This window comes from Scyliorhinus torazame, chromosome 8 (genome assembly GCF_047496885.1).
Source record: "Scyliorhinus torazame isolate Kashiwa2021f chromosome 8, sScyTor2.1, whole genome shotgun sequence".
NCBI lineage: Eukaryota > Metazoa > Chordata > Chondrichthyes > Carcharhiniformes > Scyliorhinidae > Scyliorhinus > Scyliorhinus torazame.
This window is the reverse complement of record NC_092714.1, coordinates 70301341-70314485: the sequence shown is the minus strand read 5'-3', so window position 1 is coordinate 70314485 and position 13145 is coordinate 70301341. Positions and strand designations below refer to the sequence as shown.

General features: G+C 44.4%; 1 protein-coding gene across 5 annotated transcripts in view; it reads left to right on the top strand.

Moving 5' to 3' along the window:
• LOC140427927 (solute carrier family 22 member 15-like) overlaps positions 1 to 13145 on the top strand; it is a 120838-nt gene that overhangs the window by 45705 nt on the left and 61988 nt on the right. For all 5 annotated transcript variants that reach the window (XR_011948666.1, XR_011948665.1, XM_072513793.1 and 2 more), the window contains exons 6-8: positions 1440 to 1655; positions 5661 to 5801; positions 7845 to 7930. Coding sequence is in view for 3 of the 5 variants with exons in the window: in XM_072513793.1 (XP_072369894.1) it covers positions 1440 to 1655; positions 5661 to 5801; positions 7845 to 7930 (443 nt within the window). In the remaining 2 variants the exon portion in view is untranslated. The remainder of the gene's footprint in view (positions 1 to 1439; positions 1656 to 5660; positions 5802 to 7844; positions 7931 to 13145) is intronic.

The window sequence follows — 13145 nt, the reverse complement described above, 5'->3', positions numbered from 1 at the left end:
TGCATTTGTCAACCTGATAAGACCCCTTAATCACTAATTGAAATACCATGGGTTGTACTATGATCAAGAGTTGCTCCGTAATTTCCAACCACAGTGCGCCCTTAATGCACATTTTTAACTGCATATGTTAAAACTAGTGTTCTGGCTCTGCTTTTGTGATTAATATTCTCTGCCATGAGCTGTAACATTCCAGAAGCTAACACTTCCAATTACGAGATTATTGAAGTATAAAGAAATATTTTTAAGAGAACAGAATTCTTATTCGGTAAAGTATTATCAATTACTACATGCTGCAGGGAAAAGCAAAGTAGATACACTTTAAGCCAATATCAAAATCTACCCAATAATTCCAATCTTCCACACTAGTATGAACATTGTGAATTTCTCCTTCCAGCGATGTAATTTTTACAGATATAAGATCAATAAAAAGTGGGCAGCACGGTAGCACAAGTGATTAGCACTGTGGCTTCACAGCGCCAGGGTCCCAGGTTCGATTCCCCGCTGGGTCACTGTCTGTGCGGAGTTTGCACGTTCTCCCCGTGTCTGCGTGGGTTTCCTCCGGGTGCTCCGGTTTCCTCCCACAGCCCAAAGACGTGCAGGTTAGGTGGATTGGCCATGATAAATTACCCGTAGTGTCCATAAGGGTTGGGAGGGGTTATTGGGTTGCGGGGATAAGGTGGAAGTGAGGGATTAATGTGGGTCGGTGCAGACTCGATGGGCCGAATGGCCTCCTTCTGCACTGTATGTTCTATGTAATTCTATGTAACTTTGACAAACCTTAATCAGAAGGGCTTCTCTTAAACACCTTGACTTACTATATTAATAGAGATCACATGGTCATAGAATTGTTACATATTGGGCATGAGGAAGTACAATTTGATTCTACAGAAAAGAGTTTTGTCTAATGGGAGGCCTTTGGCATAGAGCATAAAAAAACCTAAATAAAAACCCAAATCTGTGACACAAGTTCATAGATGCTGAAAAAATGTTGATTAATTCTGCACTGGCCACAATTTTTATGGGAAACCTGTCTTTCGATTATAGCCATAAAGTTTGGTGTTATTCTTGACAAAATCGGCAGAGCGTCCTGTAAGCAGGATTGTTTGTAAATTACTTTTACTTTTCAATTCTCTGTGTTGTAATATGTACATCCATGAAGTGTTTTAACTTGTTACCTTGGAATAATTGGCCACAATATTGCAGGTACATTCAATTTGCATGTATACTAATGGCTTTTACCAGGAGGTTTTCCTTCATCAACAAAAACATTTATTTTAATTGAATTTCAGTTGAAGATCAGATTATTCTTTTCGATTTTGTTTAATTTTTAATTACATACCTGGTTAAAATGGGCGCATAATTAGAGATCCGTGTGCATCTATTTCAGCTGTTACTCATTTTTAAGTTTACAACATCATATTGTTACTGCCTGTTTGTAGTTTTATTCCAGAATCTCCACATTGGCTGTATGCTCAAGGGCGGTGGAGTGAAGCAAAAGATATTCTTGAGAAGTTTGCTAAGAAGCATGGTCAGACGAAGGGTACAGTGACATTGAAGCCACCAGTTGTCCAAGATTGTGACCAATCTGCCTGTGTCTTTGACCTTTTTCGTCATCGTCTTCTCTTGGGGAGGACATTGATAATGATGTATGTGTGGTATGTGTCAAATTTTTTTTGTAACTGTTTTATGCTTTATAGTTGTGCATGGAGGTACATGGAGTGGTTGGGGCAAAAAGTATTGATGCATTTAAGGGAGGGATAGATAGGCATATGAAGGAGAAGGGGATAGAGGGTTATACTGATAGTTAAATGAGGAAAAATGGGAGGACGTTTGCGTGGAGCATGAAAGGAAACATGGACTGGTTGGGCCAAATGGTCTGTTTTTATGCTGTTTATTGCATGTGACGTATCTTTTAATCTGTTTGGGACCAAACACTATACATTTGGCTGCAATGAGACTTGGGAATGGTCGGGTATATTCTAAGTTCTTTACCCACGATACTTTTCCTCTGATCCTGGAATCTGATGTTCAGTACAGCTGAGATTAGAAATTCAGCACACATAAAATTACATAGAAACTAATAACAGGAGTAGGCCATTCGGCCCTTTGAGCCTGCTCCATGATTCAGTATGATCATGACACGCCTCAATCTCAATGCCATAGTAACAGAAGAAAGGAGCAGGAGAAGGCTATTTGGCCCTTCGAACCAGCTCTGCCAATCATTATGATCATGGCTGATGATCCAACTCAATAGCCTAATACTACTTTCCCCCCATATCCTTTGATCCCCTTCGTCCCATGTGCTATATCTAACTTCTTCTTGAAAACATGCAATGCTTTGGCCTCAATTACTTCCTGTGGTAATGAATTCCAAAGGCTGACCACTCTCTGGATGAAGAAATTTCTCCATCTCTGTCCTAAATGGTCTACCCCATATCCTCAGACTGTGCCCCTGGTTCTGGACACACCCACCATCGGAAACATCCTTCCTGCATCTACTCTGTCTAGTCCTGTTCGAATTTGATAGGTTTCTATGAACTCCCCCCTCATTCTTTAGGTTTCTATGAAATCCCCCCTCATTCTTCTGAACTCCAGCGAATACAAACCTAACCGATTCGATCTCCTTGTATGTCAGTCCCGCCATCCCAGAAATCAATCTGGTAAACCTTCGCTGCACTCCCTCTATAGCAAGAATATCCTTCCTCAGATAAAGAGACCAAAACTGCATGCAATATTCCAGAGGTGGCTTCGTCAAGACCCTGTATAATTGCAGCAAGACATCCCTGCTCCTGGACTAGAATCCTCTCGCTATGAAGGCCAGCATATCAGTTGCCACCTTTACTGCCTCCTGTAGTAATAATAATAATCTTTTTTATTATCGCAAGTAGGCTTACATTAACACTGCAATGAAGTTACTGTGAAAATCCCCTAGTCGCCACACTATGGTGCCTGTTCGGAAACACTGAGGGAGAATTCAGAATGTCCACATCACCTAACAGTATGTCTTTCAAGACTTGTGGGAGGAATCCGGAGCACCCGGAGGAAACCCATGCAGACACGGGGAGAACGTGCAGACTCCGCGCAGACAGTGACCGAAGCTGGGAATCGAACCTGGGTCCCTGGCGCTGTGAAGCAAGAGTGCTAACCATTGTGCTATCGTGCCGCTGGCCTGCATGCTTATCTTCAGTGACTGGTGTACGAGGACACCCAGGTCTCGTTGCACATCCCCTCTCCTAATTTATTGCCATTCAGATAATAGTTTGTCTTCTAATTTTGCTACCAAAGTGGGTAACCTCACATATCTCCAAATTATACTGCATCTGCCATTCGTTTGCCCATTCACTCAACTTGTCCTAATCACACTGAAGGATCCCTGCATCCTCCTCACAGTTCACCCTCCCATACAACTTGGCATCATCTGCAAATTGGAGATATTACATTTTGTTCCCTCATCTAAAGCATTGATATATATTGTGAATAGCTGGGGTCCTAGCACCGATCCCTGCGATACCCCACTAGTCACTGCCTGCCTATTCTAACTCTTTGTTTCCTGTCTGCCAAACAGTTTTCTATCCATCTCAATACACTACCCCAATTCCCATGCACTTTAATTTTGCACACTAATCCCTTATGTGGGGCTTTGTTAAAGGCCTTCTGAATGTCCAAATTTACCACATCCACTGGCTCTCACTCGTCAACGCTATCAGTTACATCCTCAAAGAATGGCAGTAGATTTGTCAAGCATGATTTCCCCTTCATAAATCCATGCTAACTCTGTTCGGTCCTGCCACTATTTTCTAAGTGCGCTGCTATAAAATCATTGATAATGGATTCTAGAATTTTCCCCATTACTGACATCAGGCTTACGGTTTATAATTCCCTGTTTTCTTACTAGCTCCCATTTTTAATAGTGGAGTTACGTTAGCTACCCTCCAATCTGCAGGAACTGTTTCAGAGACTAGAGAACCCTGGAAGATGACCACCTGTGCATCCACTCTTTCTAGAGCCACTTCCTTAAATACTCTGGAATGTAGGTTATCAGGCCCTGGGGATTTATCAGCCTTCAATCCCCTCAATTTCTCCACTAATATTCATAGAATCGTAGAATCCCGACAGTGCAGAGGATGCCATTCGGCCCAACGAGTCCACACCGATCCTCTGGAAGAGCACTCCACCCAAATCCACTTACCTGCCCGATCCCAATAACCCATTTACCTAACCTACACAAACTTGGACACTAAGGGGCAATTTAGCATGGCCAATCTACCTAACCTGCACATCTTTGAACTATGGAAGGAAATGGGAGCACTTGGAGGAAACCCACACCGACCCGGGGAAAATGTGCAAACTTCACGCAGACAGTCACCCAAGGCTGGAATTGAACCCGGGTCCCTGGTGCTGTGAGGCAGCAGTGCTAACTACTGTGCCACCATCTCTTTTCAGTTTCTCCCATTCACTAACCCGGTGCTCCCCAACATTTCTGGTATCTGATTTGTGTCCTCATTCTTGACCATCTTTCCAGTTTTACTTTTGTGTCAGATAGGAATAAACAATTGTTGCAGTGAGCCCATGCGCTCATTGAATGTTTGCCCTTGTCTATCCACTGTTATCCCTTTAAGTAATGTTTCCCTATCTATCATAGCCAACATGTGCCTCATACCATCGTAGTTTCCTTTTATTAAGATTCAGGAACCTAGTCTCAGAATGAACTACTTCATTCTCTATCTTGCTGAAAAATTCTATCATATTATGGTCCCTTATCTCCAAGGAGTCTCGCACTGATTGGCAATAATTCCATTCTCATTACACAGTACCCAGTCTAGGATGGCCTACTCTCTAGTTGGTTTCTCAATCTATTGGTCCAGAGAACCATCACGTATACACTCGTATATTCCTGCTTTCTCTCCATATCCCTTGATGTCATTAAAATCTAAAACAAATCTTATCTTTTTCTTGAGTCCATTCAGTGACTTGGCCTCCACAGCCTTCTGTAGTAGAGAATTCCACAAGTTTACTACCTTTTTAGTGAAGAAATGTTTCCTCATCTCAGTCCTAAATGGTCTATCGCATATCCTGAGACTGTGTCCGCTGGTTCTAGATTCCCTAACAAGGGAAACAATCCCTCCTTTACCTAGTCTGTCCAGCCCTGTTAGAATTTTATAAATTTAAGTCAGATCTTCTCTAATCCTTCTAAACTTTATGAATCCAGGCCCAGTTGAACCAGTCACTCCTAATAGAACAGTCCCTCCAACTCCGGTATCAGCCTAGTGAATCTCCACTGCATTCCCACTGTGGCAAGTATATCCTTTCTTCGGTAGGGAGACCAAAACTGCACACGGTACTCCAGGTGTGGTCTCACCAAGGCCCTGTATAGCTGCAGTAAGACATCTCTACTTCTGAACTCAAATCCTCTTACAATGAAAGCCAACATACCATTTGCCTTCCTAATTGCTTGCTGCACCAGTCTCACCACTTTCATTGACTGGTGTACAAGAACACCCAGTGAAGGAATGGTAATATAGTTCCAAGTCAGGATGGTGAGTGGCTTGTAGGGGAACCTTCTGTGGTGATGTTCCCATGTGTCTAGCTTAGGAAATAAAACCAGGAACATTTGACTTGAACTTCTAAATAATATCCTTGTCTCTTTTCTTTCCTATTAGGTTCATATGCAGTCTTGTGTATTATGGTCTGACTCTAAATGTTGGAGACATGGGTGGTAATCTGTATCTAAACATAGCACTATCTGGATTAGCTGAGTTGCCTTCATATCCTCTCTGTTACTTTCTCATGAACTGCACTTGGTGAGTTGACAAATTCCCTTCTCCAGTCTGTATTTTTCTTAATTCGTTCACGGGATGTGGGTGTCGCTGACTAGGCGAACATTTATTGCCCACTTGAGTTGCCCTTGAAAGGGTGGTGGTAAGTTTTCTTCTTGAATCCCTGAAATGTAGCTACACCCACAGTGCTCTTGGTGAAGGAAATCCAGGATTTTGACACCGGGACAGCGAAGGAACGGTGATATATTTCTATGACAGGGTAGTGGATAACTTTCTGTTTTTTTAATAAATTTCGAGTACCCAATTTATTTTTTCCAATTAAGGGGCAATTTAGCGTGGCCAATCCACCTACCCTGCACATCTTTGGGTTGTGGGGCGAAACCCACACAAACATGGGGAGAATGTGCAAACTCCACACGGACAGTGACCCGGAGCCGGGATCGAACCTGGGACAGTGGTGCCATGTGACAGCAGTGCTAACCACTGTGCCACCGTGCTGCCTGGTAGTGGATAACTTGAAGGGAAACTCCCAGGCAGTGATGTTTCCAGGTATCTGCTGCCTTTGTCCTTCTAGATGGTAACGGTTGTGCATTTGGAAGGTGCTGCCAAAGGAACCTTGGTGAGTTCCTGCAGTGCATCTTGAGTATGGTACACACTGCGGCCACTGTTCATTGGTGGTGGAGGGATTGGATGTTTGTGGAAAAAGTAGCAACCAAGTGGACTGCTTTGTCCTGGATGGTGACAAGCTTCTTTGGCGCTGCACTCATCAGGAAGGTGGAGAGTATCCCTGACTTGAACCTTGTAGGTGGTGGACAGGCTTTGAGGAGTCAGGAGGTGAGTTACTCATTGCAGGACTCCTAGCCTTTGACCTGCTGTTGCAGCCACAGTAGTTATATCTTTGCAAATATCTTCACAAAATCTTGTACTTCCTTAATTATTTGCAGCTTTCCTCAATTTCTGAAATTATTTCCTGTTTTGCATTGATATTCATTGATATAGTTTCCCAGTCTATCAGCAATTGAACTGACTATAATGTTGATGGTGTTTCCCATTTACAGAGTGTGTCCATTTCACTCAAAACTTTTAACTCGCTCTGAGGTCCGTGCTGACAACCATTTTAAACGCTTAGCCCCACAACCTTTTTCACACTAATGTCCCGAAAGCAGGCTCTATCATTTCTTGATGGTAAAATTATTGAATATTTGCTTAAAGACTAGTGACTGCTGAGTTCAAGAGTTTAACTCCAAAACTGTGCTTAGCTCCATTAGCAGCACCATCTCCCCTTTTGAATCAGATAATAGTGCATTCAACCCCTATTCCTGAATTTAACATAGAAAGACATTTTTGTAACATTGAGGTATGCTAAATTGGCGATGTGCTGTCTTTTGGGTAAATTGCTAATTTGAAGCCCTGTGTGGATCAGTTCATCTGGATGCTAAAAATTCCCAAACTGTAAATTAAGCAAGTTCACAGTGTTTTTCTTGCTCTCAGTCCTCCTCTTGCCCAACAGAGTCAAAAATAATTTAACTGATTCTGCTGTACATGGAATCCTGATAGAGAACAAAATGCGTGTGCCCTGATTGCATAGCAATTCAAAGTAATTCATTGGTTTTGAAATGCTTATGATAAATTTTCGATATGTGATTTGATAATATAAGATTATAAATATTTTCAATCACGTAGTCCTGGTGCCCTTATTTAAAAACAATCTGTTAGCATAGGCAGTTAACAATTTGGTTTTGTGTGAAATATTCGTGTGAAACCACTGGTCTTATAAATTGGAAAAAATAAATAATTTCCCATTTGTGCTTTCCCAACATTCTGGATGTTTGAAATTTTAATTGTCCAGTATGAATGAGACAAAAGTATATATTTTTTTTGTTTATTCAGCCTTCTTGTGAATAGAATAATTATTTTATTTGTGTATCTGTAAGTGTAGAAGATGCAATTAATAAAATCAGCTACCAGTGTTTCACGGAAAAGTCAGAAAACATGTTGTGCTATGGCACAAAGATGTGAGAACTCTCTTTTTGTTGTCACTCATTATTGCCCCTGCTCTTCCATTAGGTCAGGCCGCAGACGGACACTAGCAGGATTCCTTCTTTTGGCAGGTGCAGCATGCCTTGTCATGATTCTGCTGCCGGAGAAGAAAGGCAAGATAACAGTGTTGTTAAATATGTTGAATGTTTATTACTTAATCAAAGTCGACAGCAATGTTTCATCGCTGTGCAATCAAACATTTTTTGTCACTTTATTGCTTGGAGTGATGGATATCAGTGCTGGAAAATTGGTCGTAATGATGCTAGTGTCTGATTCTAAAATTTCAAACATGCAAACCATCTGTGTTCGTCCATTGACAGTCAGTATTTCAAACTCAAGTCACTTGATCGTGCTGCATATTAACAATTGGCAGCACAGTGATCAAAGTTAAAGAGCCCAAATTTGGTGGAATTGTGAGTTCATGGGAAAATGAATATGTATACACTGGGAGGAATGAGAAAAGGGGCTACTGGTTGGGTAACCTTGACTAATACTATGAAGTAGCAAGGCCCTAACTAGAGTTACACATAAATCATTGACTTCAAGGCTGCCAAGGCTCTATATGATTTCCCAGTTGAATTAAATCTGTCATGTGAGGATCTCTTTACGAAAAGGGTGTTTTATCAAATGGCTGCAGTGATGTCCTTGTGTGGGTGGAGCTGGGCTGTGATTATGTCTTTTACTTTCATTTTGAGCTGGAAACTGCTTTGTGGCGCTGAGTTTTTTTGGTTTTGTTTTCAGTTGGGGAGCTGCATTCAAACCAAGAAGGTGTATTTTGGTCTCTCTCTCTGCATGCTAAAGAATATCTCCAGACCACGTGATAACTTCACAGTAATACCTGTTTTTGTAAGGAATGCAAACCTACTGTTTTGTAGGGAAAAAGGGTGTTTGGCTTATGGATGTGGTTGGGAAAGTTACTAAGGGTTACCTATAGAGTACTGTATCTTTGGGGGGATATTTGTGTTGGTAGTTGATAAGATGTTTACTGTGTGTTTATAAAATGTTAACTGGTTTCATAGAATAAACATTGTTTTGTTTAAAAATACTTAAGATCTCTGTTGCATAACACCTGGAAAGTGGGCCCCTGTGCTCCTCATAATCAAAATCTATTAAAAGTTGTAGGTCAGGTGAACTCAATGATATACTTTGGTGTTCTCTAAACCCTGGCCCATAATAAATCTGGTATAGAACCTTGTGCACGCAGCATCGTGTGGGATTAATACATAGGAAGCCTTCAATGTTGGAACAGGTAGCCATATTGAGTTGGAAACTAATTTTAATGATTGAATAAGAATATATGCAATTATCTGGCAGAAATTGTTTTGTGTAGACAGTACGTTATCCACTCCTGATTGCCTCATGATCTTTTAGCTTTGGCATAAATTTTCATATGACGACAAGTTAAGCCAGTGCAATTTTTTTCAGTTCTTTGCCTTCCATTTTGTATCATACAAGATGTGAGTTTGTATTACTCACGAATCAAGTAACGGCATGCAAAGTAATTCAATGGCATTTCACTTGATTTTCTGGGTTTGCACACTACACATATGTTAGAAGTCGTATGCACAGAATTAAACATACCACATAATATCGCTTGGGATGAAAGCTTAGTTAGGAAGTGAATGCTCCTCCAGACCATATTTCAGACTGATCAGTGGAGGAATTAACATTGATCAGGCAAATAAGCAGTGTACAGAACATGGTATAAGATCGCATATAGGCAGTAAAGTTTTTGATGAGGATGAAAGCAAAGCTTAAATTGATCCTGGAGGTGGCAAAAACATGAATGAGGATTTCAGCAACAAGTGGGCTGAGAAGGTGGAGGAGATAGTTAATACTATGGATATAAAAGTGGGCCTTTGTGCAGAAGAAACTGTAAATTGAAATCTCAGCTTTGGATCGAACAGGATGGCGAGTTTGTAACTAGAAGGTCTGGCCTAAGATGGTGACTGAGGAGAGGCATTGAGTCTGTGGTAAGGATTTGATCTTTGTGATGGGGGGGTCAAACTGGTGGCTTTATTCTTCCCAGTGTTTAGTTGCAAGAAGTTAGGGCTCACCCAAGATTGGATGTTGACCAAACAATCTGAAAGAACAGAGTTAAGAGAGATAGATCTGGATGTCATCGACATCCATTATGTGGATGACAACTCCATATTTACAGATAATGTCACCATTTAGATAAGGAAAAAGTGATGAAAAGCCACCACTTGAAATGAGTTGGCTGTGAATTATTAGAAAACAGAAATAGTTTAAAGTAATTTATGTTTGCATTTGTGGATGTTAGGCATAAGTTATAGCTTTTAATCATAGAATTTTTTTCATAGAATTTACAGTGCAGAAGGAGGCCATTGGGCCCATCGAGTCTGCACCGGCTCTTGGAAAGAGCACCCTACCCAAGGTCCACACCTCCACCCTAGCCCCATAACCCAGTAACCCCACCCAACACTAAGGGCAATTTTGGCCACTATGGGCAATTTAGCATAGCCAATCCACCTAACCCGCACATCTTTGGACTGTGGGAGGAAACCGGAGCACCCGGAGGAAACCCACGCACACACGGGGAGGATGTGCAGACTCCGCACAGACAGTGACCCAAGCCGGAATCGAACCTGGGACCCTGGAGCTGTGAAGCATTTGTGCTATCCACAATGCTACCGTGCTGCCCCAAACCTAAGTTTTAGGTTTAAGCTGAATTTATATTTCTGCAGTTATGTGTTAAAGAAACTGGAGTATAGTCTCACCTTCACTTTCAGGATTGTCCAATCTTTTCGCACAGGAGGGGGGTTCTCCCGTGTCTGTGTGAGTTTGCTGCAGTTTCCTCCTGCGGTCCAAGGATGTGCAGGTGAGGTGGATTGGCCATACCAAATGTTCCCTTAGTTGGCGTACTTGGATAGGGTGGGGCCATCGGCCTAGGTAGGGTGCTGTTTCAGAGGGTCAGTGCAGACTTAATGGACCGAATGGCCTCCTTCTGCACTGTAGCAATTCTATTCTAGTCTATGTACAATGCATATTTTCTCACTCAAAGGACTAATGAACAAATTTCAGAAAGAAGTTTGGCACAAAAATAAACTGAATTTCAAAAAAAGTTACGGTTTTAAAGAGAAATAATCGCAGAGCAAAAGTACAGCAATGTCATAATAAATTGTTACATTTTAAGAGTAGGTAATAAAAATAACCAGCATGTGCGAGGGTGCCATGTAGCATGTGGGAGTCAATGCCCAGCATCCCAATCACACCTTGATGCATAGACACTGTGCTTGAGAACACTGCGCGAGGCAAGACAACACACGCAGCAGCCAACATCTGAACACCCAGGGGATGGGACACTGCCTCGCGGACATGTCCACGGCCTGAGGGTGTGTGAGTGCCACAGGAAGAAAGAGATGCCTGGAGAGTGGGCCATGGGTTCAGAGGTCAGCACACATTGCGGAAGAAACTGCTAGAGGCATCATACTAGTTGTGCACAAAGGTGTTTATTATGTTTTACAGTTTCCCACCCTCCGTCCCCTCTCCATACCTACACCCCTCCCCAGTGCCTCAGTGATCCTTAATGTGCTTGGCCCTCCTAGCTCTACCACTAGGTGTGTCCCCAGGACGCAAATCCGAGGTGGAAGCAGCCAGCTACTTACCACGATCTGTGGCCTTCGATGACCCTGGCGGATGCCCTCTTGGGGCTCTGAGGCCAGAGAGCCCCGGCTCCCTTGTCGGCAGCACATGCACAGCTGTGCCGCCCGGTTCCGTGTGCTGGTTGTGAGATGCGGTCTCATCAGAGGGGTGGAACACAGGGGAGCTGTTGGCCCCCTCCACCTGCTCGATGCCCACAGGCCCCTGGGGTTCACCTTGGGACAGAGGGGCAGCTGGTTCGAGTCCCAGTTGTCGCTGCGTCATCTGGCTCTGCCAGCCCTTGCGGTTCCCCATGGTCTGCACCATCCTGTCGACGACCTCAGCGATGCTCCCCAGTCATTGGGCCATGCTCTGCAGCGCCATGGCCATGCCCATCTGAGAGCGAGGCACGTCCTGTAGAACCTCCAAGGTCAACCTGGTATTGGGTGACATCCCCAGCGAGGTGCATATTCTGCCCAGACCTTCAGCATGGCTGACACCGACTGCAACACCTTGAACACCTTCATTAATGCTGCCGACGCCGTGCACCAGGCTCTCCAAGCTAGTCGTCACCCCAGCAATATTGTCCTCGGTGCCATGCATTGCCGGCGACATCCCCTGCGCTCATAGCCTCTGGGACTCCTGCAATCGGCTATGGATCTGCTGGAGTGACGCTGATGTGTCCCTCTGAATGTCCCTGCTGTACCCTAACATCTCCAGCTCCAGGATGACCTCTTCCACAGGCTCAGCATTAGGCTGGGTCCCAGCTGGGTCCTGGGATCCAGCAGACCTCCGACTGCAGTCTCGCCTGGGGTTCCTGCCTCCATCTCATGTACATCAGCGTTGTGGTTGCTGACCAGATTGTGCTCCAGAAGCCTGACCACCAACATTTCCCACCGAAGTGCGTGTATCTGCGCTGGTGGAGGGTGGGGATGACAGCTGTGACATGGCTAGTATGGTGGCATTCTCGAAGCTCTCATCCAAGGTGGTCTCATGGGAGACTGGAGAGGGTGCCACCCGGCGGTCCACTTAATGAGGCCTCATTGGCTTCTCGCTCGTCATCCAATTCGCCAGCAATGTGCTCCCCAGCCCCCAGCTAACAAGGTTGAGCAGCACTTAAGCTGCACTTGCTCAGCCAATCCCAGCCAGCTTGCAACAATGGCGCCGAGGAAACCAGCCCCAGGATTCAGGGACGCTAACCTGGGGAGGCTGCTAGATGCTATGGAGGCCAGGAGGGATGTCCTGTTCCCCTGAGGGCCAGGAGGGAGCGGCGCAGTCGGCTGGAGGACCTGTGGGAGACTGAACATGTGGTTAGTGGGAGAGATGGGTCAGTCAGTAAGACAATAACAACTCACATCTGACAGGTCCTCTGCGTGGAGCCCGGTGGTTCCTCACCTCCCCGGCATCTGCCAACCTCTGTATTGATAACCGCCAGTTTCGGCCACGCCGGTCACCTCCAGGCCACGGTCCTCAAAGGTGGTGAGGATCCTAATGTCTGGCACACCGCCGCAAGTCTGGGCCCTCTCCCGGAGATTGTGGGAGAGCTTTTCCTGAGGGGAGACAGAGGAGCATTGTTAGCCGCACGCCACAGTGGTGGGAGGAGGGGTGTGAAGGAAGGGTTGGGGGGGGGGGGGGGGTTGAAGGGGGCGAAGTAGTGGAGGAAGTGTTGGGGGGGTTGATGGGGAATGGGGATGCAGGAAGTGTTCGAGGGATTAAAGGGTGGGA